Source organism: Leguminivora glycinivorella, chromosome 14 (genome assembly GCF_023078275.1).
Source record: "Leguminivora glycinivorella isolate SPB_JAAS2020 chromosome 14, LegGlyc_1.1, whole genome shotgun sequence".
NCBI lineage: Eukaryota > Metazoa > Arthropoda > Insecta > Lepidoptera > Tortricidae > Leguminivora > Leguminivora glycinivorella.
Genome location: NC_062984.1, coordinates 11,843,687 through 11,869,710, shown reverse-complemented (window position 1 = coordinate 11,869,710; position 26,024 = coordinate 11,843,687). Strand labels below are relative to the sequence as shown.

General features: G+C 36.3%; 2 protein-coding genes across 2 annotated transcripts; both read right to left on the bottom strand.

Moving 5' to 3' along the window:
- Window positions 1-16,751: 16,751 nt before the first annotated feature.
- Window positions 16,752-22,243, bottom strand: LOC125233345. The gene is made up of 2 exons (XM_048139327.1): window positions 18,185-22,243; window positions 16,752-16,966 (listed from the first exon to the last, which is right to left on the bottom strand). The coding sequence occupies exon 1, from the start codon at window positions 22,019-22,021 to the stop codon at window positions 18,269-18,271; it is 3,753 nt and encodes a 1,250-aa protein (XP_047995284.1). The 5' UTR covers window positions 22,022-22,243; the 3' UTR covers window positions 16,752-16,966; window positions 18,185-18,268.
- On the bottom strand, window positions 22,213-23,787 carry LOC125233548. The gene has a single exon (XM_048139603.1). The coding sequence runs from the start codon at window positions 23,785-23,787 to the stop codon at window positions 22,213-22,215; it is 1,575 nt and encodes a 524-aa protein (XP_047995560.1).
- Window positions 23,788-26,024: the final 2,237 nt, after the last annotated feature.

Genomic DNA, 26,024 nt, shown 5'->3' with positions numbered 1-26,024 from the left:
TTGAAAGTTTTTTCTAAGAGGTAATGTATTGCGAATTCTGTTAAGTCTAAAGTGTGACAGACAACGTCAATGACAACAATAATGGCGTACATTGAAGCTAATATTTATTTTGTATGAAAAATTAAAAATTTAAAGACATCATAATTTTTAAAAGTCACTGAACAAATGTTGATCAGTATAAGGAGAATAGCCTACAGTTCAATTCTTCGCCTTTGTTACAGGCCCCACTTTGTATATTACCGTTAAAACCAACAAAGAAAACTCGATTCCAAATATATATGTTTTCCGCTTCATTTGTTTAACAAATTTCACGAACACATGCTATTTCACAACATCACGTACTCAATGTGACTGCAATAAGTATGGCGACAATTTTATATTCGGTTTCTTATTTTATGAGTTAGCTCGGCAGTTTGTTGGAAACGCATTAAAATCATACTATATAGGTACACGTAATATAATACGCGTGCAGTGCAGTATTAAAAACATTTACTTATTTTATTATGATTTGAAATAGGTACATAGTTAAGGAACCCACCACTTTCATATGTAACCCTAGAACTTGCAACTTTGTATAATATTTGCGTTTCCAATGTAAATTAGTTCCGTCATTTAACTAATCCGTATCGGAGGCCAAAAGTCACATACAAGGAATCGTAAAACTTACAATGTAGGACTTCTAAAGAAATCTATGTTAATTTGCAAATTTCTAAAATGACCTATTGTACTTTCGGTATAAAAGGAGGCTGCGTCCCTCCATGATTCATTCCGGGCTTGCTCCTCTCTCAGTTCAGTTGTAAATCCTAAACTAACATTTCTTAAATATATAGTAATTATAAAATTACTACTGGTTTCAATTCTGTGATATCCAAAACCACCAACAAGGCAGTTCAGTGCATCATCTTCCAAGTTCCTCGTGGCACACCCTGTCACGACGCTATTTGTACATACTATTGATACTTATGTTTTACAAGTGAGCAAGGTTGTTCAACCGCACATGCCAATAATGATACCTGGCAAGCGAAATCCCACTGTTGAAAAATGGAATCTTGGATGCGAATTTTTCGAGGCTAGAGGGTAATACAATTTTATCACCGAGTTAACCAAATAATATAATTGTCACCAGATCAACACGAGAAAAATACTATGTGTCAAATATCGAATCAAATCCATCAATTTAATTAAACAATAAATTAAAATTAATAATTCTAGTCGTTTAGAACAAGAAGATAAAATCTGTATGAAATTGCCTTTTTACTCTTATGGGTAAAAAACACTTTTATCGTGCATTTTTGAAGAATCAAGAGAGCCTTCACTTTTTGGTGTGGTGACAAAAAATTTTGGTAGTGAATGTCGATCAAATGTGTCGACATATCGAGGTTATTTTTTTAACTTAACTTTTATTAAAGAGCGATAACTTAATATCACCAGATAAAACTTCATGTGACCTATTAGAGTACTAAAACATTGACATTACAGGTGCCGTAGCCGAATGGCATTTCTGCGACGCGAAACGAAAACGAAACGCCGCGAAAGGTAGTCTGGCTCTGTCGCGCCAATACGCAAGAGCGATAGAGATAGACATCTACGAGCGTTTCGTTTCGTGAGCGCTTCGTGAGCGTATGTGCCATTCGGCTACGCACTCTGAAATAAGTAGTAGGTACATTACATACGGTACACGCCGGAAAAGAGGAGAAACGAGTGGCAATAATTTAAATAAAATACAACCGAAGAGACTTTCAAATCTACTCGAGACACCAGTTACGAATTACCTCTTCACACGTGTATTGTACAGTGTATTATGGTCCGTTGAAGTTTCAACATAGACCCATGAAGTACTACTACTAGTACTATGCGCACTAGTAAAGTAGCACCATATGTGCTGTAAAACGTACAGTTTCAGGTTTGAAGAGTTTCCTCAATTCGTCATGAATCCGATATCCGATTATAAGAAATCGAGCTTGACAAAATTTGTAAACTCAATAATGTAAGCATAACAAAGAGAACAAATCTCTTAACAAATAAATCTGACTGTTCTGAACTTAAATGCATGCCGTTCCTGTAAAAATACGAAAGTCACTATAAGTGTGCCGTTCAGATTTGAGGAGCTCCGTTCTGATCATCATCAGAAGTTTTACTGCACCAAATGTCATTGTTCTGAACGTAAACGCAAGCTGTTCTTATAAAAATACCAAAGTCATTATAAGCGTGCTGTTCAGATTTAAGGAGTTCCGTTCTGACCATCATCAGCAGTTCCACTGCACCAAATGTCACTGTTCTGGACGTAAGTGCATGCTGTTCATATAAAAATACCAAACAATAAGTGTGCCGTTCAGATTTAAGGAGTTCCGTTCTGACCATCATCAGCAGTTCCACTGCACGTAACGTTCTGCTGTACGTAAATACATGCTGTTCTTACAAAAACAAAAAAAATCACCGTATTGTACTTTCAGATTTGAGGAGTTCCCTCGATTTTTCCAGGATCCCATGATCAGAACTGGGTTCTGAGGAAAATGGGACCAATCTGTATGCATATAAATAAAATAAATAAATAAATATTATAGGACATTCTTACACAGATTGGCTGAGGCCCACGGTAAGCTCAAGAAGGCTTGTGTTGTGGGTACTCAGACAACGACATATATAATATATAAATATGTACTTATATACATAGAACACATCCATGACTCAGGAACAAATATCTGTGCTCATCACACAAATAAATGCCCTTACCGGGATTCGAACCCGGGACCGCGGCGCAGCAGGCAGGGTCACTACCGACTGCGCCAGGCCGGTCGTCAAAAAATTCCATCCAATCAAAAAAAAATTTTTCAAAATCGGTTCAGCAACGACGGAGATATCGTGGAACAAACATAAAAAAAATAAAAAAAACACACAGACGAATTGAAAACCTTCCTTCCTTGAGAGATTTGAGGCGGCGGTTAAAAAACATACAGACTAATTGAGAACCACCTTGCTTGAGATTAGGGGCGGCGGTTAAAAAGAACCGACAAATATGTAGGTACTTACATAAAAGCACTTACCAGATCAGAGAAAGCATGTCTGCGTTTGGACCAGATTGTGTAGATGTTGGCCCCATTTTAACTCAACACTTCTGGATTGGGATCGTAGCCAAAATATCAGATATCAAGCTTAACTAAACAAGACTAGAGTGTTATTCTTTCATCCTGTTATGGTTAGTAAAATTATAATATGTGGCCCCATGCGGGTTAAGACGCTACAGGAGCGAAAATGCTAAAATAGAAAGGAGCCCCCCCTTTCAATTTGGGAATTATAGTTTAATATAATAGTGTTATTAACTACATTTATCGAAAAAAAAATTGTCCATTCAACAACAACTCAGTTAAAAGATATTGCAAAAAAATCTTAAAAATCGAGGTTCCGCTCTCGACTGTTTCCTACTTCAAAATTTAATCAATCGGAACGAAATTTGAGAATCTGAATAACAATGAAATAAACTATGTCGGACCGTTTAGTTTTTTTTGGCTAATTGTTATCAATCTTGAGTATCACACCTTTTTTCGCGCCATAATCAAAAAGGCCGTTTTTGAAAATTTTTGTTTGGCTCTAGCGTCTTTAAAAATAAAAATATCAAAAAAATCAAAACGGTCCGACACAGATAAAATAATAATAATCTGTGTTGAAGAAATCATTGCTCTATCTTCAAAAACCAGGGAGGAAATAATCGAGAGCGTTTGTATGGAGAATTGACCCCTCCTGTATCGTCTTAACAAATGACATATTTTAGATAGGGCTGGAACCGAGTGGCTCAGGCACCTGCCGCAATAGCAGTAGACGTTGGTTCGATTAAGTGGACAACTAGAGGCATTAGGCAATTTTTCTAAAGGTATTGCATTTTTTTCAGTTGAGCATTTCTTTTTTTTGCCAATAATTTTTTTTTATTGTTTTAGGGAATTTTAGGTCAATTGTACTATGAATCACGAGTACTTTCAATCTCACTGGGAGACAAAAAGTGTCCCAGAATTTCCATACATTTTTGTTACTTTCCTCTTTTGTTACCCCATACAAAATGTACGGAAAATGGTAACAAAATAAGAAAAAATCGTATGGGACAATTTTTTTAACTACTAGGATTGAAAAGGCTAGTAATTCTGAGTAGAAATAGCATATTTTTTTCAAAAATATCACACTTCATAAAAGTGGCAAAAAAAAAAGAAATGCTCAGTTAAGAATCGGCCCGTGAAATAACATCGTAGCGCTATAAATAACAAGGGTCTCTTAATTTTCGAGCAATTCGGGCATATGTTATTTCATTGTTGTTTTCAAATATTGTGCTTACGTAAGTCGCGCTTATCGGCGGAGCGCGTAATGGCATAATTTACGCGTCCCATACCCTGTTCGCAAAACTTGAAGTCACTAGTTGATGAGTAAACAGTAAGGCAATGTGTAAGAAAATTGTCAATCTGTTTGATATCCAAACTAAACCGCGCATATTGGGAATTATGTTTGCAATTGTATCACTTGTCTACGTGGATAAAGCATCCGTCACGTTCTGGCAAATACTTCAATAAAATTGGAAGCATAATCGCCCGCCAGAATATAGCAATAAAATGTACCTGACCAGCCAGCCTAGCCAAGTTGCTAATCGTTGACGCTACGTGGCGATCGAAACGCAAGTGGCTGTGTCGCGCCAAGGAAGAGCGATTAAAGAGAGATAGCTACGATACGCTGCAGAGCGTAAGTTATTGTGACGTTGGCTAGGTACCCTGAACAGAAAATTACGCTAATACGTAGCGTACGAAAAATTTGAGAACGAAATGTTACACACATACGTTATGAAAGTAATGTAATGAATCTGAGAACGAAATGAAATGAACGACAGAACATAAAACAGATATTAAAAACTAATTGGGACGATCTCAATCATGAGGACGAAATTTCTTGGTAGGTAAATTGATACAAATAGTCTGCCAGAACGTTCTCATGGCAAGCAACAATCCATTGTACATTACACTCATGTCATCAGAACATTGACTTTTGGGCTCATTTTACATAATACGAGTATATGTCATGTCATGATACGATGTTTACTTATTATGTAGGTACCTACTCTACAAAACAACTGCTGCTCAACTGCCACGTCTATCAACGGAGTGCGGCGGCGTTGTGTAAACATCACAATCTCTTTCTCTCCATTAGTACTGTTCCACATTATGACTGTGAGTCTATTGAAACTGTTAGAGTGCCAAGGAAGTTGTTGAGGGAAGGGAATAGTCTATAGGTTTTATTTACGCATCGGCAACTTGCAAAGGCTTTATTACTTTTATAGGGAAAATGAATGGGTTTGGCCGTCAGTACTTTTGGGCGGATTCAATTCGTAAGGAGTTTGCCTGAAAAGGGTACAAATTATGCAGTATCGATACTACCCCGGAGAAATGAATGCAAATCGGTAAGATTAATGATGTTGTTTGTGGTATTTTTGAGACGCTCGAAGAACATTGTTTTGCAAACAGACGTTTAAAAGGAGAAGTTATATACGTTTGCACTGTTTTATTAAGAGTATAAGTTCTCTAAGTCTTCTAAGGCGGTCAAATAAAATTTTGGCATAGAACCTGTGGCAGCGCAAAGCAAAACCAAGTGTTGTAAGAAAAAATATTCTGCGAAGCCCTCTGAAGACCGAATTATAGATCTAGTATACTAGAAAGTCTAGTAATTTATATTTAATCCTATTACAATATTATTTTTGTAGTGATTAAGGTAATAGTTAGTGCCTAACCTATAATGAAGCAACAGATTTATATATAACTAGGTTTTCCCCGCGGCTTCGCTTGCGTTAAACTCGAAAAAGGGAAGCGGGAGGGTTAGAAAGGGACAAAAAGTAGCCTAAGTCACTCTCCATCCCTTCAACTATCTCCACTTAAGAGGATACGGTAGCGAAAATGCTAAAATGGAAAGGAGCCCCCCTTTCAACTTGGGAATTTTAGTTAAATATACAAGTGCTATTAACTAGATTTATAAAAAAAAATGTCCATTAAGAACAACTCAGTCAAACCATATTTCCAAAAAATCTTTAAAATACGAGGTTCCGCTCTCGACTCTTTCCTCCTTCAAAACTTAATCAATCTGAACGAAATTTGAGAATATGAATAACAATGAATTAATCTATGTCGGACCGTTTAGCTTTTTTGGTTAATTGTTACCAATCTTGAGTATCACACCTTTTTTTGTGCCACAATGAAAAAGGCCGTTTTTGGAAATTTTTGATTGGCTCTAGAATCTTTAAAAAGCAGAATATCAAAAAATCAAAACGGTCCGACACAGATAAAAATAATAACAATCTGTGTTGAAAAAATCATTCCTCTTATCTTCAAAAACCAGGGAGGAAATAGTCGAGAGCTTTTGTATGGAGAATTGACCCCTACCGTATCGTCTTAAAAAATCACGTCAATTCATCGCTTCGTTTTGCTGTGAAGGATGGACAAACAAACAGACACATACACTTTCCCATTTACAATATTAGTATGGATTATGTACAGTTTACCCGGAGTTAGCCAAGTGCTTAATAATATTATGTGTTAACCTAAATGAAAAAATGATATTCGGTGACAAATTAAGGGTATGACGTCTAGTTGATTCAGCAATTGCCTTTTTGTTACAAAAAGTTCGTCCCAAGAAAAAGAGGGTAAAGTTACCTCTAGCTGACGCAACTTTTCTATATTAATAGTATGAATATCAAATAATATTTTCCCCTCACTAGCTCGGAAACACGTGTTTTGTCGTTTAATACCAGCGGGTAAAAACGCATTTTATACACTAGTGGGTAAAGTAATTTGACCTTGAATAAAGTCAAAATAACTGCTTTAAAATTGATAAAAGTAGGTGAATCTAGTAATAAAGATGATTTACCACCTGTGGAACTACTGGAAGCAGTGATAAACGCATTTTTTGCGTTGTAGTTTCCTCGCTATAGTGAGGGGAAAAGTTTTGTGTTACACTCGGGTGCAAATGTATTTTACTTCTCGTGTGTTAAAAAACTCGCAAGTGCAGGATTATATTCTCGAACCACTCGCTTCGCTCGTGGTTCAACTATAGAATCCTTTCACTTGCTCGTTTTTTAATTCCACACTCGGCGTTAAAATACAACCATGCCCCCTTGTATAACAAATAACTATTATACCGCTACGCAATACTTAGCTGGTGCTTATTTTCTTTATCATTTTTCATCATCATCCTCCTTGCATTATCCCGGCATTTTCTACGACTCATGGGAGCCTGGGGTCCGCTTTGACAACTAATCCCAAGATTTGGCCCTTTTCTTTATCATTTTTATTTTATTTTAAATCTTACATGTATTTTTGCAAGAAAAGATAGCCTAGGTAATGAATCTCTCAGATCTCCCAACGTATCAAGGTTAAAAATTCAAACTTTGGTAAAGGTGTACCTGTATTAGTTGTGTTTTTTATTATTAAATTATATGTGTGAAAATGCATGATTACATTTTTTTTATTAAAGTTCAAAATCTTAACTTATGCGCAGAGTTTCGTGTACCTACCTATCTTAACTGTTAAGCCAGAAATGGCATGTTTACAGCTAGAGTTCGGACTCTATTTACGCATTATCAATATTCAATCCTATGTAAAAACTTGCTTAACACTAATACATCTTTCAAATGCACGGGTAATTGTAAATTTAAGTATTATAATTAGTAGCAGTTACAGTTTTTTTTACAAAATATATTCAAACTTATTCAATGATAAAACATTTTAATAAAAGGTAACTTGAAATAAATATTTACAAATAAACTAACTATTAAACCCCGCTCCTTATCGTTTCTGGTGCAAAAGTACCCATAAAAGGTATTTTTTAGGGTTCCGTAGTCAACTAGGAACCCTTATAGTTTCGCCATGTCTGTCTGTCCGTCCGTCCGTCCGTCCGTCCGTCCGCGGATAATCTCAGTAACCGTAAGCACTAGAAAGCTGAAATTTGGTACCAATATGTATATCAATCACGCCAACAAAGTGCAAAAATAAAAAATGAAAAAAAAATGTTTTATTAGGGTACCCCCCCTACATGTAAAGTGGGGGCTGATATTTTTTTTCATACCAACCCCAACGTGTGATATATTGTTGGATAGGTATTTAAAAATGACTAAGGGTTTACTAAGATCGTTTTTTGATAATATTAATATTTTCGGAAATAATCGCTCCTAAAGGAAAAAAAAGTGCGTCCCCCCCCTCTAACTTTTGAACCATAAGTTTAAAAAATATGAAAAAAATCACAAAAGTAGAACTTTATAAAGACTTTCTAGGAAAATTGTTTTGAACTTGATAGGTTCAGTAGTTTTTGAGAAAAATACGGAAAACTACGGAACCCTACACTGAGCGTGGCCCGACACGCTCTTGGCCGGTTTTATATCTTAAATATATTTAGGATGGGTGCGTATCGATCGATATAACTTTTTTTGATATATTTTTAGTCGTTATAACGATCATTTGATATAATTATTGAATCATATAACAACAAATAATATACTAACAAATTTTATAATTTTTATTTAGTATAATGATAATTTTTTCGAATAACATTTATTATAACATACTTTGAGTATAATGCCTATTTCCGATAATAAATAAATTGTATAAAACAAATTCTTTCTAAAGCACAGTTAGAATGAAAAAAAAAATTGTAAGTACAATAAATTAGATCCATCATATATCAGAAAAGTAGATTAGGTTAGAACTGTGACCCCTACACACAACGCGCTGCTACCAGAAAAATAGGTTAGGTTAGGTTAGAACTGTGACCCTTAAACATATGTACTACTATCAGAAAAGTAGGTTAGGTTAGGTTAGAACTGTGATCCCTTCAAAAAAGAATAAAATTAACATGAAAAATTACAAACTCCAGCGTAGAAAAAAAAACAGAATCTAAAAGTATATGTTACGAAATATAACTGTGGTCAGGCTTCATCATACAAGCATGCGTCTATGCGAGCGTTGTTTATTTGAGTTGAGCTAACATAGTTCTGAATATTTTTAGGTTCTGCTGTAATTTAAATTACAGCTACTGTTGTAATTTGTCTACCTTTCCCAAATAATTATTTTCAAGAGAAAATTTCCTGTCATTCACTCAGTCAGTGTGAGAACAAGAAATTAATTGGAATGTGTGTGTTTTATATTTAGATCGAGTGCAAAATGAGTCTATGTTTGTTTTTTCAATAATTTGAGCAAATCGCAATGTAAAATATTTATAATAGGTAAATCGCACAGATATTCAGACAAACCTTCTTACTAAGTAATCCGGATACTTATTATTATAAATGGGAAAGTGTGTGTGTCTGTTTGTTTGCCCGTCTTTCACGGCAAAACGGAGCGACGAACTGACGTGATTTTTTAAGTGTTGATAGTTGAAGGGACGGAGAGTGACATAGGCTATATTTTGTCTCTTTCTAACCCCCCACGTCCCTAAAATGGGGGTGAAAGTTTTGTATGGAGAATTTGGCAATATTCGAGTGTTAAGCGCGAGCGAAACCACGGGCAAAAGCTAGTTTGTGATAATTGTAATATTCGTATGAATAGGAACCTGATATTCGGATTCATCAGTTTTGGCAGGCCCTGACCGTTGATCTAGTTACCGAGCTCGCGTCTCAGAAACGGGATAATGACTTCAGATAGGTCAGGTCAGGGATCGTTAGGGTAATCTCCAATCTGTAGATGAGGGCCATGAATTTATGCCTCGGGAACCTATATAAATACAGCATTTATATGTCTGTAAAGTGTAAGTAGTAAATTATACCTTGTAGGTGTGTACTGTGTAAGTGACGTCCATTTAGACGTTTAAAAATATTGCAAATTGTATGAAATATTAGCGTAGCTACACCTGTCCATATTAAAATCGCATGACAGACCTTTTCTAATTGTACTTTTAATGGTTCGATGCCAAAATCTGTCCGTCTGTCACAGCCCATTATCTCCGAAACCACTTTTTTATAGCCCATAATATTATACCACTAGGCAAAAGACTCTCTTCTAGCCTTCTAATGTTCCCGATTAAGTGTCGCATCCGTTCAGTTGCTGAAAAATGCATCCGGTCGAACCGTTATCTCCTCTTAGAACGACCATACCGGCATTTATATACGTTGTGGTAACACCTCTGTATTATAAATTCGACGCTTCATTTTAGTTGGGCAATGGGCATATTTTGGGATTACGTATACAGCGTGTAAAACTAATACGGGCGAATATCTTAACAGTAGTGAGTATATGACATAAGAAATGTAATTAGATAACTTTTACTTCAAATTGAAATAAAAACAAAATATCCACACAAAATGCAATGCAAACGCTCGTTGACATTTGTCATCGCCTGTCATCGCGACCATATTTACTACATTGCTGCTGAGAAAATTTTCAAAAATTTATTATGTGGTGAAAATTAACAGAAGATAACTCAAGAACACCACATTATTTATCAACCGTGTTAGTTTAAATAAATATATGTGCCATTATCTAGGTAAAGGGAGCTTATTGTCGATGGTGCTTACGGCGTTATGAGCGATGTTTGTGTACAAATACGACGCTGCAGGACGTAAGCGCCATCGACAATAAGGTCCCTTTACCCAGATAACGTCACATATGTATTCAAAAACACCCTACTTCCGTAACCTATTCCCGTGTTACGCGTACACGCTGTATAAAAATATGAAAACATTATGATAATTCACTTTTTATCGCCAGTCGGGTAAGTTTTAAGTGAGTGCTTATATTGAAAGCTCAGTCGAGTTTAAATGTGACAAATGTGACAATTTTCTAAGAGTGCCGTTCAAATTGGTCTATTCACAAAGTAGCTGTATGGAGCAAGTAAAGTGCCATTTCAATTCAAATTCTTGCAGACACCGCTATGTTCCCGGTTTACGATTTGGAGACATTGCCGAATTGAAGACAGCTTTTGTTAGCGATTTCAAGTATTTTAGGAATGTAAAGTGCCTTTAAAGGTTTGCGTGTACGTGTCATTTTGTTACAGTCGAGTTTAAACAATAAAAATAGAAAAATGTTGTGTTCCGGTCATTGTCTCTGGAGAATAATTTAAATACTTATTCAATCTTCTTCTTCTTCTAACTTAAGAGCTATGCTCTTGTCGGTGGAGCAATCTCCAACTCGTCCGGTCCTCTGCCAAATCCTTCACCTTCTGGTACGACACGGCCTGAACCTTTTCTTTAATTTGGCTGAAATAGTTTCTCCTAGGTCTTCCTCTTCCCCTTATTCACTATCACTAACAATTTAATCATAATGACTAACGCAAACTTTAAAAAATCATAATGTGACATTAGCAAATTAATATTCATATCAGATCCTCTGACCAGTAGTAGTGTACGTTACCCTACTGGCTCTGTCACACCAATACGAAAGAGAGATAAGTGAGAATAGAGAGATAACTACGATTCTTTACGGAGCGTCAACGATTTGACTCTTGGTACAATCCTCAGTGCATAATAGATATTAATAACACAATAAATTGCATTGGCTCCTATCTATATTGCACTGCACACTGTAATCACATCATTCAACGACCATTGACAATAATTAAGAATAGATTGGAAGCAGCATATACTGGGACACTGTTGAGCACTGGTACTTTCATCTTACTGTTTTAGCGTAGTAGAATGAACCCCAAAGTCTGTAGACTACGTTTGTATATTTTGTATTCTTCTTCGTTATTGTTAAGTTTTGGTTACTACCTACTTACTTTTATCATTGGCCATTGATAGCAATTATGAATATGATGTACGAAGGCGGAAAAATAATGCGCTGGATTTTCCATTCTTGCTTTGTGTGAAACTACCTACTTTTATTTCTTATTAAGAAAGGCATTTATTTTCTTATACTGATGCTTCAGGCCAGGTCACCATGTTTATTTATTGTTTATTTATGTATGTACTTACTCTGAACGGATTACCTGGGTATAAACATCGGCTACATATTGTTTTTCCTCTGAGGGAAGGGGAAATAACACGGAACAAATCCCACTCAGGTGGCGCCTAAGGCACATCTACAATAAATACGGACACACAAAATGTGGAGATTGAGTTTTGGTAAAAGCGTGAGTTATATTTATGTGACAAAAGAGAAACAATGCTGCTTAAAATACACGTTGAGTTGATGCCAAAAAATACCAAATCACAAGTGAAAATGTTTTAAAAGACAACCTTTAATTCTCATCAAAGAGTAGAGGAAAAAAGTTGTCATTAAGTACTATACAAGCTGATGTAAGAAATGTGGTTTTTACCACCCCCGTATTACTTAGATTGCCATTTGTCTGTGTCCGATGTAGGGGGATTAATATCACATTAATTTTGAGAAAACGGTCGTGGATAAAACCAGAACAAGTCCATTAAGTGATCAGTTTAATTTTGCATTTTAAATTGAGATTGTATGCCTTCGGTTTTGTCACAGATTACTAATACCACAGAATAAATTATAGTACTAACGTACCGAAGTTTGGAAGGAGTTCAGGGTCAAAATAAATAATGACCTACAATTTTTCATTACTTATAATCGTTTTGGCATTTTCTAATGCATGGCAGCATTCCTTTAGGATTCTATTTAGGATTGTCAATAATCAATCAGTTATCTTGGCTGTGGTAGCACGCGCAAAGGATCGTCAAGTTATACCAACCATAATGATTACTAATGAGCAATGACAGCCGAATAGGTCCGGTCGGGACAGTGTCCGACTACTGCTAAGATTGCAGAAAACAATGTGTTACTGAACTGAACTCCCAATTTTTCTAGAAGAAAAAAAAAACTACATTTTTATTGGCTTGGACGAATATGGTGATGGAAAAAAAGGGTTTTGATAGTTTTTTGACTTAAGCCAAAACCAATTTCATTAAGCGTAAAATTATTGCAAATTTTAAACCAATCGGACAATGCTTGAAGGCAGGACAAATCTGAATTATGTTAATACAAAATGGACTATTTGAATGTTAGTTTCTTACAATTCTAATTCAAAATAAAGCAAAGTTAAAACAACCATAAACAAAACTTTAAGTTAATACTGTCGAGCCACGCTTAAAAGGGACAATAGACTTAGTCTAACTAATATATTACCACACGAGCCCTTATCACACGCGATTGTCTGTGGTTGATAGTAGGGATGTGGCGAGACTGGCGAGGTATCATTCGGTGTGATTGAAGTGGATTCAGCGGAAATACCTTACGGATTTGCTTATTTGTTTTTAGAAAAGAAATATTCAAACAAAATGCTTTGAATATTGAATGTATATAATTGTATATGTTTAATTGTTTAGTTTTTCTGGTAAGTATTGGGGCTGGCATTGGGGTAATTTCGAAGCACAAAAATGCTCTGGTAATTTCGAAAGGGGAATCTTGATATGATGGAAATAATTGTGATTTTTATGTGACTTTCGGAATTACCCCAATGCACCCTATTTTACTTTTTGTCATTTATTGTTATGAATTTTTAAACAAGTACCTATAAGCTAAAAGTAACGATTGATATGGATCGGATATCTCATGCGATGCCTGTCGAACATTTGCTACTGTGCAAGACGCGACACGACTAATCGCGCTTGGCGTCAATCAAAGGGTGACGGCAATGAATCGGAAGTAATATTATTATTTCTATGACTAAAAACACATAAATACAAATAGAAGCCTGAAGGGCATATAATTTAAGATTTAGCGTGTAAAAGAGTGTAAAATAATTAAGTAAATAGGGGCGCCACTGTCTATGTAAACCGCTTTGCATCTGGTAACTCCTATTGAGTCACTTTTATATGAGAAAAGTAGGTGTTGCAATAATACAAAAAAAAAGGTTCCATTTCTTCCATTCATTGTTAAATTTATGTCTTAAGTCTGTACAGCCCATCCTTAACCAGAAGCGATTGTCTTCACACCAACAATACAAATGTGTACGATCTCACGAGTTAAATAACTATTCCTGTACGTACGCATATATTTCTTATATTTATGACATGTCAGAAGATAGGTAAGTCGTTTCCTACAAATCAAAGACATACTTATGTAACTCGTTACTCCGTATAGACGAATAAAGTTTAAGAAAAAAACGTACTACAAAGCCCTAGAGAAAAAGGTTCGGTGGCCTAGATGGCGTTACACCTTTGGGGAACGCTCAGCTAGATGGCGCTAATATTAATATTTGACATTTTAATACATATCAAGCTAACAATATGGGCCAAATTGTCAAAACTGAGGTTCAAAAGTTTTAAGCTTGTGTCGAGAGATGGCAGTCTATGCACTGTGATTACACATTTTACTTTGACAGTAACTCTCTATAATACTCGATCCTCTTTGTACAAACAAAACCTGGCTACATAAACAAATTCGTGTCTTAATGTATGACAAAGTTGACTATTAGTAAAATATTTTTTCAAATATTATATTTTTTTTGTTTAATCCTTAAGATATAACAAAATTATAATCCAATTGATTCCTCTACGGCTTTGAGGGATAGTTATGCTAAATTAAACATCATTCGTGACGTGTTTGTTTTGTTCAGGGGCATTTTCAGAATTTGGGACACCCCAATTAGCGTAAGTTGTTAACAAAAAATTACTCACTGTCAGTTTTGTGACGATAATCAAGCATGAAATTTCAATTATATTGTTTTTGTGTTAATTATATAAACCTTAAGCGATTATCTACATTAAGAATGTGAAAAAAGTGATGCTTAATTGTCGTCACAAAACTGACAGTGAGTTAATTTTGGTTATAGTATGAATTTTCTGAGATGAACTTTTCGGTTTTGCTCTAATCTGTTAAACAAAGGCCTTTGTTTCTATTATTCGCGGTGGTTAGCTCCCATTTCCACAGCACGTGCTAAAGTCTCAGTGTAGTTAAAAAGCAACTATCATGATAGCAATAAGGTTCAAATTTATTAAACAGTTTGCAGTGTGCAGGTAACTTTTTTGAAGATGACAAAACGTGTTATCTCCGAAAAGGCTTTTCATGGATTTGAACCTTATTGCTATCATGATAGCACGTGGCGTTTAAACGGGAGCTAACCGCAGCGAATAATAGAAACAAAGGCCTTTGTTTAACAGATTAGGGCAAAAGCGAAAAGTGCATCTCAGAAAATTCATACTATAACAACTTACGCTAATTGGGAGTCCTAAATTCTGAAAATGCCTCTCATCTAGTAGAAGATTATATTTATTAATATTACAAAGAAAATACTAACTCAAACTGTTGTATAAATTTGTAAATTTACCTTGAAACCTAGAATTGATTGAGTTTTAAGGTTAACAAAGTCGCAAAAATTTATATATTTAGATTTATTTCATTCCTTTTGGCAACTATAATAATATATATTGAGATAAGACTAGAAAAAACGAACCCTTACAAAAAGCGTAACGAGTTTGGCTAACCTAATCCAGGATTAATCAAAAAGCCTATCAGACTGATTCGTCTTTTGCAAGACTAGATTGACGTCAGATAGCGTTTCAGGTGGGCGAATAGCATTTCCATGTTAACGAAGACCCGATTCATTGAGTGGGGCGACGCCTTCCATTGATTTTATGTTTGCAGTAATACAACTGGCGTGAAGTAGCGCAGGATAGGGCAGAGTGGCGATCTCTTGTGTCGGAGGCCAAGATCCTTTTTGGGTCGCTGAGCTAGTGAAGAAAGTAAGTAGCACTTATCAAAATATATCCATCAATGGATATTTTGTTGTACTTCACGTATTGTTGTAAAACGATACGGTAAGAACAACAAAAGATTACTTAATGTTTATTATTTACTCAGTTACCCGCGCAGGCCACGCATAACGTCTCCAGGAGTACGATTATGATTTTTTCTACTCCTGTAGTGTTATTCGTCATTTACAGTATCGTGCATAGATCTTTAAAACCCTACATAAAAGATGCCAGCCGGGGCCCGGCGACCCGCGCACCCACGCATACGATATAGCTCTTAAAGCATTGTTAGTAAGCCTTTAATAGATTTTTTCTACTCCCGTGTTGTTATTCGTCATTTACAGTGTCGTGCATAGATCGTTAAAACCCTACATTAAAGATGCCCGCCCCCGCCCGGCGCCCCGCGCACCCACGCATACGATATAGCTTTTAAAGCATTGTTAGGAAGCCTTTAAGGGATATAGCGGGCCGCAGGGCGCCGGCCGGGGGCGGGCAGCGGCGCGGAGGAGTGCGAGCGACAGGGTGAGTGCAGGAACAGAGGGGAGGTCGACGCGTCAAAATACAGGAAATAGTGCGAATTTCACGAAAGTTATTTTAGAAAACTATTAAAAAGTAAGTGCATGGTCGTAGACAAAGTATTGTATGCAACGATGTTTAACTGAGTCAAAAAATACTCGTGGCGTCTTTATTAACTTCGGCTTCGCCTCAAATTTTTACTCACGCCACTCGTCTTTTTTGACCTCACTTGAACGCCAGTTGAATAAACTACTATAATAATAAGATATAAACATGATCTTGCTTGGATGCGATTTTGACTTTGTATAATGCTGACTGCTCATTATTTAGAATGTTAAAACCAAATAAGAGGTTTTTTATTTCAAATATACTTACTGTGAAATATTATTGTTATTGAAACATACCTAGTTTATAATTTCTCTAAAACTGATCGACAGTCACTGTGTGTGCCAATGCGGACAAGTGCGATATCCGAATGACGCCCATGATGATATCATAATACGTGTAGGGGAATTTCGGAAGAATTTATCAGGTGGGAGATGTTTCAAACTCTGGGGAATAAGTTTGGAACAAAGGGAAATTAAACATTGCCTGAATTCATCTCCAAAGGTTATATCTACTATAATACTATTATTATGAATCTCTCAGTATGAACGTCAGTCAAGTAAACGATTGATTCATACCTGTGGTTGGCAGTAGCTACACGGCATATGTGGAGAGCTGTCAGAGCCCTCCTCTAACCGTTGTCTCCGCTGATGGTACGCCAGGTCAGCGTGGTTGATATGTCAAGTCCTGTATAAAAAGGGGGTAACTATGACTTACAAGTCACTAAGATATCTCTCCATTATAACATATAGTATTGTTTAAGAATTATTACAAGTTTCATCTCATGTTGTATTCTTTCTAATACATGTTCTCAAACTCACTCTTATGTTCAGAGTAGATTACTGATATGAACATAATTCTATATTCCTTTTAACCATCATCATATTTGTTCCTTTTGTATTAAACAAATATATTAAATAGGCATGTAAAGTACCTCAAAGATACTACTTCATATTGGTATGAATAGCAATTCCTTTATCACATCAGTGATTACTTTTATAAACATGAATTTTGTCAACACCTGAAAACCCATATGGAAATCAGGTAATTCTTTCATTTGGCACATTACCAAATCCTTCTTTATCAAATCATACATTTTCTTAGATACAATATACAAACTTAAAGCTATACATTTACATGGTGTGTCACAACGCTCCACACTAGTGGCCAACGCCTGACAAATATCATTTTGGACCCAAAATGTGTATGAAGGTTCGTCAACCCTCTCAGAGTAGCGCTAGTCTGTACACATGCCCGACGGCCCTTACAGTGATCACCATCTTGGGGGGTCCTCCCAGAGGATGCGTGAACCCATGGCCTTCAGGTGTCAGCGGCCAGGTCTCACAAACTCACTGGCGTTTACCAAGGCCTGGGGTGCGACTCCAACCCCAGCCAAACTCATAACTTTCCTCATATTAAATAGATAGCACAATTACCAAGGCTGGACCGCACCCCCAGCCCCCGGTGGCGGTCATACCAGCATCAGGGCTACCCGATGCCTGGTCCCAAACTCGTTGGGGCCGCGCTGACTTACAGCCACGTTGGCTCTTTCCCGCATTCAACATGCGCCATTTTGTGATGCAATCATGCTAACTAAATTATCCTTTATATGCATAAACGTGTAACAACTCTCTGCCACACTCATTTCAATATATCATCCATAACGGAAACATCATCATTATCATAAAGCTTGTAATAATGTATAGCAATAATCGTCCATCATGAGAAGTTAAAGTTATAAGTGAAATGAACAAGAAAGTTTTGGGAGAACCACTCCTCTTTTAACCTAGAGATATAAAACACCACTTAGCTTTCCCTGATGACTCAGCCTTCGATGAGCACTGACTCTAACATTATTTACATAATTAAATTTAACACGCCATAAAGTGACAAACAGGTTCTTACCAGTTTGAATGGAGGTTGTTTCGTTCAATTGGTAGTGTTGCCAGGTAACTCGCGAAACGTCGCGACACACCCGGCGAAGGAAGTTCACTGAAGAGAAGTTAGTGTGAGCAACAGGTGGCGAGACCATTGTTTGATCTTCTCCATTGCTTGGACCGCTGCTGCTCTCTTTTGTCTCTCGTTACTAGGCATCCCCGACACCATGCTATCTTCTGTGTTCTGTACTTCCTCATTGATATCTCCTTGTGTTGATAATAACTCTGACATATCTTCTGAGGTATCCATAATTTCTACTTTATCAGAACCGTCTACTTCTAAACCCATATCCACGCTATCCGATGTCTGACCACTTAATATGTTATTTTGCACTATTTCTTCAGTCGACCTATTTTCTCTTGGTTTCACATTATCTATATGAACAGGTATATTTACATCTATATCGAGATCCATTTCCTCTTCGTCCCTAGAACTTTGATCATTTGATATATCCTTTGCTGGATCTACGGACACTGTGGCATCTTCTGCCTCTAAAGGATACAAATGTGCGAGAGATCTTATAAAGATAGTGTTGCCTACTTTTACCTTAGCCACTCTACACTGCCCATCTATTCCTTTTATTAATTCTGATATTCGACCTACTTTCCAAGTACCTCTATTCTTTTGATCTCCCTTTATTTGAACTATGTCCCCAACCCGTGGCGCATCTTTAGCTTGAACTCTCGCTTGTTTAGGAGATTGCTTATATCGCTCTCTCAAGCTCAATAAGTATTGATTGACGAACATGTCTTTATATTCCTTTAATATCATCTCTCCTCTTTTCCAACCCTCTATTAATATCTGTTTGGTGGAAGTACTAGATGATGAAATGTTATCAGTAATATTGTCAATATTGATACATTTTCCGGGAGTCAAAAAATCTGCAGGCTTTAAGACATGTTCTAAATCATTTCCCACATACGTCAAAGGCCTGGTGTTAACAATAGCTGTGACTTCTCTTATTACCGTTATCAATTGATTATCTCCTAGTAGGTGTTTCTCGAGAGTTCGTTTAAGACAATGCTTTACCACAGCCACCAGTCTTTCGTAAACGCCTCCGTGCCAGGGTGCAAGCTGAGGTATAAATTTCCATTGTATGGGTAAGTTTCCTTCCTTTATCACTTCTGAAAGTAATTTGAACTGAAGAGCATTATCTGATATGATTAACGAAGGCGTACCTCTATCTGCTATAAATCTTCGAAAAGCAAGAGCGCATTCTTCAGTGGACATATCTTTCACTACCTCTAGGTGTATCGCTCGAACCACTAAACAGGTGAGTAAACAGATCCATCTCTTTTCTTTATTATTTCCCATTTTTACAAACATTGGTCCAAAATAGTCCACTCCAACATAGGTAAAGGGTGTTTCATAATTTATTCTCTCTGGAGGTAACGCAGGAGTCTTTGGTAAGGTGTATGGTCCACCTCCGTATTTAACACATTGTGGACATTTATTAATAATTTTTTGAACTTGAGCTCTACCTTGCGGAATCCAAAATTTTTGTCTTATTTTGCTTAATGTGTGTGGAACTCCCACATGGTAATTTTCTTCATGTGTCTGTTTTATTATTCTATTAGTAAATTCACAATTCTTAGGTAAGAGGATTGGGTGTTTTGTTTCATATGATAAGTCTGTATGGGTCAATCTTCCTTCAGATCTGATCACCCCGTCCACATCGGTAAATAATCTTAAGTTATGACCTAAGTGAGTTTTCTTCCCATTGTACTCTTCTGGAAAATGTTGTTTTTGAAGTCTTATTATTTCTTGAATTTCTGATTCTATTCTATTATCTGCTCCTGAAGACTTTATTTGTGACTGGTCGTTATCTGAAATCTCTTTATGTATATTATTTTTACTTATAATATCTTGCTCCTGTTCATCAATTATATCATCTGGGCCTCTCTCTGCGTTACTCGAGAGACCCTCCCGCGCTAAAAAAGAATTGTCAGTTATCTGTTTACTTGGCCATTTGGTTGGACTTTGTAGTAGGAACTCCGGACCGTTTAGCCAAAACTGTAACTCTTCCTTATCTTTTAATGGTCTTGTTGCCACATCAGCCGGATTTAATTCCGAGGGTATATATCGCAAGTCCAAGTCTTTATTCTTTTTTATTTCTTCTATTCTCCTCGCAACAAATGGTGCTAGTAATTTATTTGACTGCCACCAGTGGATAACTATCTGACTATCGCACCATAATGTTTGTTTAGTCACTTTAATTGGGAGGTATTTTATTACATATTGTATCAGTCTGTTTCCTATTATGGCACCTAACAATTCTAAACGGGCTATTTTTAAGTTGTCTTGATCTTTTATGGGAGTCAATCTTGTTTTTCCTATGATAAATTTCAGGTTATTCTTTTGCAGTATATACACCACCGCAGAATAGGCTTTGACTGATGCATCCGTGAAACAATGTATTTGACACGTTTCTTCATTAGATATGTTTCTAGGTACACATATTTCTTTTATTGCTTCTAAATCCTTTAATATATTTGTCCAGTCGGTAATAATTTCTTTTGATAAGGGAGAGTCCCATTTAACATTTTTTATCCATAAGGATTGTAAGAGCAATTTAGCTGGTAAGACGACAGGCGCTGCCAACCCACACGGATCATAAATAGAAGCTATGGCTTTCAGTATTCCTCTTTTGGTGAAGGTATTGTTTGCTGGTTTTGTTCTTAATTTAAGTGTATCTTCACACAAGTTCCAGTCCAATCCCAATGTTTTTACTGTTCCTTTGTTGTTTATTTCTGGTATGGCCTTTCCTAATTCTTTACAGTTTGAATTCCATTCCCGTATATTCATGGAGATTTGCTTAAATGTCATTTTACAATCATTATATAGTTGAGTGGCTTCTTTGATGTTATTTACTCCCGTTAACAAGTTATCTACATATATGTCGTTGGCTAGATTCTTGATCTGTTCGGATGTAGATCTGGATAGATGGTGTTTTATTGTAGCGTTGAGCAAATAAGGCGAAGAAATGATACCAAATGGTACCCGTGTGAACCTATATGCAATTAAATTATCCATAGAAACCGGTTTGTTGATGTCCTTCAACCATAAAAATCTAGTCACGTCCCTGTCGTTTTCATTTAGTCCAATTTGTAAGAAAGCCTTTTCTACATCAGCTGTTAAAGCTATTTGGTGACATCTGAACTTGATCAAGAGTCCAGTGAGATCTTCTAGCATTATAGGACCTCGATATAAACACTCATTCAGGCTTTTACTTTCTTTTCCCTTCGCAGACGCGTCATATACAATTCTCATAGCCTTTTCACTAGATGAAATCCCATGGTGAGCCAAGAAATGCACTGGATGGTCTACCTGTCTGTCATTTGGAACGACCTCTATAATCTCTTTGTCCAATTGGTCTTGTAAGGTTCGTTCATAAAGGAGTAGTGCGTCTTTTTCTAGCCTTTTCACTAGACTCACTAGGCGACCATAGGCTAAACCGAAATTTGTAGGTAACTTTGGAGGGTATTCGTTCCATGGCCAACTGACTACGTAACGGTTGTCCATAATGGTGGTGGTTTCGTTGAATTTCTTAATAGCTTCTTCATCTCTGTCGGTATTTGGAGCATCTGTGATACCAATGGATTCGAGTTCCCATAAAACCTTTACATTTCCTACATCTAGAGGAGGGTCAGGATTTGTTAATTTATTCTCACAGGAAGTCTGAAAGTAGGTCAAAACCGTCAGGTCATTTTCAGTTGCATGATCAGGTTTCCCTGTTAAGATCCAGCCGAACTCTGAATCGACTAGATATAAATTTTCTTGAAGTTCAATTTTCTTAGTATTCATAAAAGAATAATAATAATCGTTTCCTATAAGTATGTCTATACGGTCTGATAACGAATTGTCGTCTGCTAAAATGAGATTTTTATCATAATCGTTCACATATCTAAGTAGTTCTTCCTTGGGACATGATACCCCTTGAGTGATGACTGGTACTACATTTGCATATAATAATTTTAATTTATCTTCTTTAGTCTTCAAACAAATTCTAACAAGATTACTTTTAATTTCTTTGGTTGTTCAGTTCCAAATGTGAAAACAAATAGGTGATTTTCTTCCTCTGTGCTCAAATTTAACTCCTTTTCTATCCTTTGTGTCACGTAACTTCTTTGGGAACCACTGTCCATCAATAAGCGACATTTCTTAACAATTCCATTCCTTCCTATGGCAGATATTACAGCTGTTTGTAAAACAGTGGTTCCTTCTCCATGTACATGTAGGGTATTAACAGGTTTTATTTTATTGTCTGAAGATAATAACTTTGGGCATAAAGCTGCATTATGATCTCTCATAGCCTTGCAGTGGAAGCATTTGACCGGTCTACAACAATCCTTTGCTCTATGTCCCGTTCCAAGACAAACAAAGCAATTGTTTCTTAATTTCCTTCTGCGATTTTCCAGAGACTCATAATTGGGACAGCGGTCATTAAAATGTCCTCCGCCACAAAATATACAAGATAATTTCTTCCTTTTCTGTTCAGGTTGATAATCTCTATTTTCCCTTTTGTTATCACAGGGTCTCTTGCGGTTTACAAAGGTATTAGTAAAGGTGGTCATGCTAGCTTTAGGTTTTAAGAACCTTTTATTAGTATGAGAGAATTTATTTTTCTTGACTGTCTTTACTTTTCTCTCATCTCTGGTATGTAGAACTTCGGTGCTAAATGGCACTTCCTCCTTTGTGTTAAATTCCCTATGACCCTTTGCTTCTTCTCTCGCGTTAATAACAATGTCCAGCTGTGTTCTAAGCTCCTGTATGGATTCAGATTTGCTCTTAAGTTTTACCTCGTATATCACATCCTCTGGAAACTTTTCAGTAATGATAAACCTTAAATGGTGATGATCAATATTCTCTCCCAGAGAATGCAAAACTCTAAGATGCCTTTCAATTTCGTCTAAAGTTCTACGACAGTCTTCGAACTTGGTAGCACCCTTTATCTTATATAAGGTGGCATAATGCCTATCTATTATTTGTTCGGGTTTTCCGTACCTATTCTTAAGTATATCAACGGCAATTTGGTAACTGAGGTTGGTTGTCTCCAGACCATCTATTAAATTTTTAGGTTCTCCTTCTAAAGAAGCTTTTAAATAAAGTAGTTTATCAACCTCACATAGATCCCGCTGACCAATGTTGGACTGAAACTGGTCCCAGAAGGGGTACCAGTCCAGTACTGTTCCTTTAAATTTATGGAGAGTTAGTTCAGGTAATTTGCTTCGCTTGTTGACATGTTGTCCGTTCGGTTGTTCATTAGGTGTTTGTTTGTTAAACTGTTGAATGAGGGTATTTAATTCTGCTAATGCTTCTTCCCCTTCGAGCTGTGAGGTAGTTAACTTGGAAATATCATCTGCACTTGGTTCTTTAACTAATTTGAAATATTGATAAAGTTCAGTATTGAACCGGTTTATTACAGTATGTAATTTAGCTGAAGTGATGGCACTCTGTTCCGTCTTGGTTTTGTCCCACGGTATTTGCGTGCATAGTAACTTGGCGTCAGTGGTCAGTTTCTCTATATTGTTCACAAACGTGGATAATCGGGTAAGTAGAATTTCGTCCATATTGCTATAGAATGGTAGATTCCAATAAGAAATACTTTGATGACGTTAATTATGTAGTTATTTTGACAGTTAATTTTCAGAGTTCTGATTATTCTTGGATATCTCCTATCCTAAGAAACGATAAAGAAATGAACATGTAATTAAATTGTAAATGATGAATCATATCAGTATTTTGATTTTATATGACGTCAACCAGAGCGATTCATAATAATAACGTATAGTGATGTGTATACTTAATTCGTAGAGATAATTTCGAGATGGACACATACGTGCAATACAAATTTTAGTGAGATTGTATTATTTGTTAAAAGACTCAAACCAAACATGTACAAGACGCCATTAACCTATCCCTTCGATTTCTTGCTTAAACGTAGTTAAAAGCTTTTGTGCACACTCACCGAGTTTCGTTGACAGCTTCCACATAATATTTCTACGTAATTAACAAGAGATTTCACTATTTCGTTGATATAAACACACGTTTTGCCGGTCGCTTGTAAATATTTCCGACGTCATAGACACAGATAAGATATATGTGACGTAATCTAGAAGTTTCGAAGTCGATTGTTTTCTATACTCATTTATCGATTGAATCGATTTTATCATTTTGTTTTTTAAGAACGAATAATTGCATACAGCAATTATTTGTCCCTTTTAATTTGTATTTTGTTTATTTTATTAATGTTTAATGTATTTATTAATTCTATTATATTATATATTTTTCTTTTTCAGAAAAGAACGATGTGCTAACAAACCTCGTAAACTTGTACCGACGGTACCAACCTTTGACGTCTCATGATGTGTCATTTCACTTTATCAAACAACTTTCCTTTTATTATATTTCGTATACATTCACACATTGGTATTAAAGGGAATCACAATAAATAGAGTATACCATTTACACTTGAATAAAAGAACAATATCTCTTTATTATAACACATATGATACAAATGCAGCGCTGCTCTTTCGGCGTCCATCTCGCCGTCTTGCTCGTTCAACTCGACCTTGTATTCTCATGTTTACCTCTACTCGACGCTAGATGCCACTAGTTGTTTCGAATCAACTCCGTTGAGTACCTAATATGTTTATTTTTCTTCATGAAATTTATGAATTTAGAACGTAAATAGATAACAATCATTATTTATTAATTATTTTAAAGTGATATGAACCACGCATTCCCTGAACTGACGTCTTCGTTATATTATGCAATTTCTCAAATACCATAATAGAATTTTAACAAATGAAATGTACTTTTAACTTTATCCTTTCTGTGATTTTAGCAGCGTCTCCCCAGCCACTACCAAATATCCCAGACTAACTCAACCATTTTGTTTCAAACTCTGGGGAATAAGTTTGGAACAAAGGGAAATTAAACATTGCCTGAATTCATCTCCAAAGGTTATATCTACTATAATACTATTATTATGAATCTCTCAGTATGAACGTCAGTCAAGTAAACGATTGATTCATACCTGTGGTTGGCAGTAGCTACACGGCATATGTGGAGAGCTGTCAGAGCCCTCCTCTAACCGTTGTCTCCGCTGATGGTACGCCAGGTCAGCGTGGTTGATATGTCAAGTCCTGTATAAAAAGGGGGTAACTATGACTTACAAGTCACTAAGATATCTCTCCATTATAACATATAGTATTGTTTAAGAATTATTACAAGTTTCATCTCATGTTGTATTCTTTCTAATACATGTTCTCAAACTCACTCTTATGTTCAGAGTAGATTACTGATATGAACATAATTCTATATTCCTTTTAACCATCATCATATTTGTTCCTTTTGTATTAAACAAATATATTAAATAGGCATGTAAAGTACCTCAAAGATACTACTTCATATTGGTATGAATAGCAATTCCTTTATCACATCAGTGATTACTTTTATAAACATGAATTTTGTCAACACCTGAAAACCCATATGGAAATCAGGTAATTCTTTCATCTGGCACATTACCAAATCCTTCTTTATCAAATCATACATTTTCTTAGATACAATATACAAACTTAAAGCTATACATTTACATGGTGTGTCACAACGCTCCACACTAGTGGCCAACGCCTGACAAATATCATTTTGGACCCAAAATGTGTATGAAGGTTCGTCAACCCTCTCAGAGTAGCGCTAGTCTGTACACATGCCCGACGGCCCTTACAGTGATCACCATCTTGGGGGGTCCTCCCAGAGGATGCGTGAACCCATGGCCTTCAGGTGTCAGCGGCCAGGTCTCACA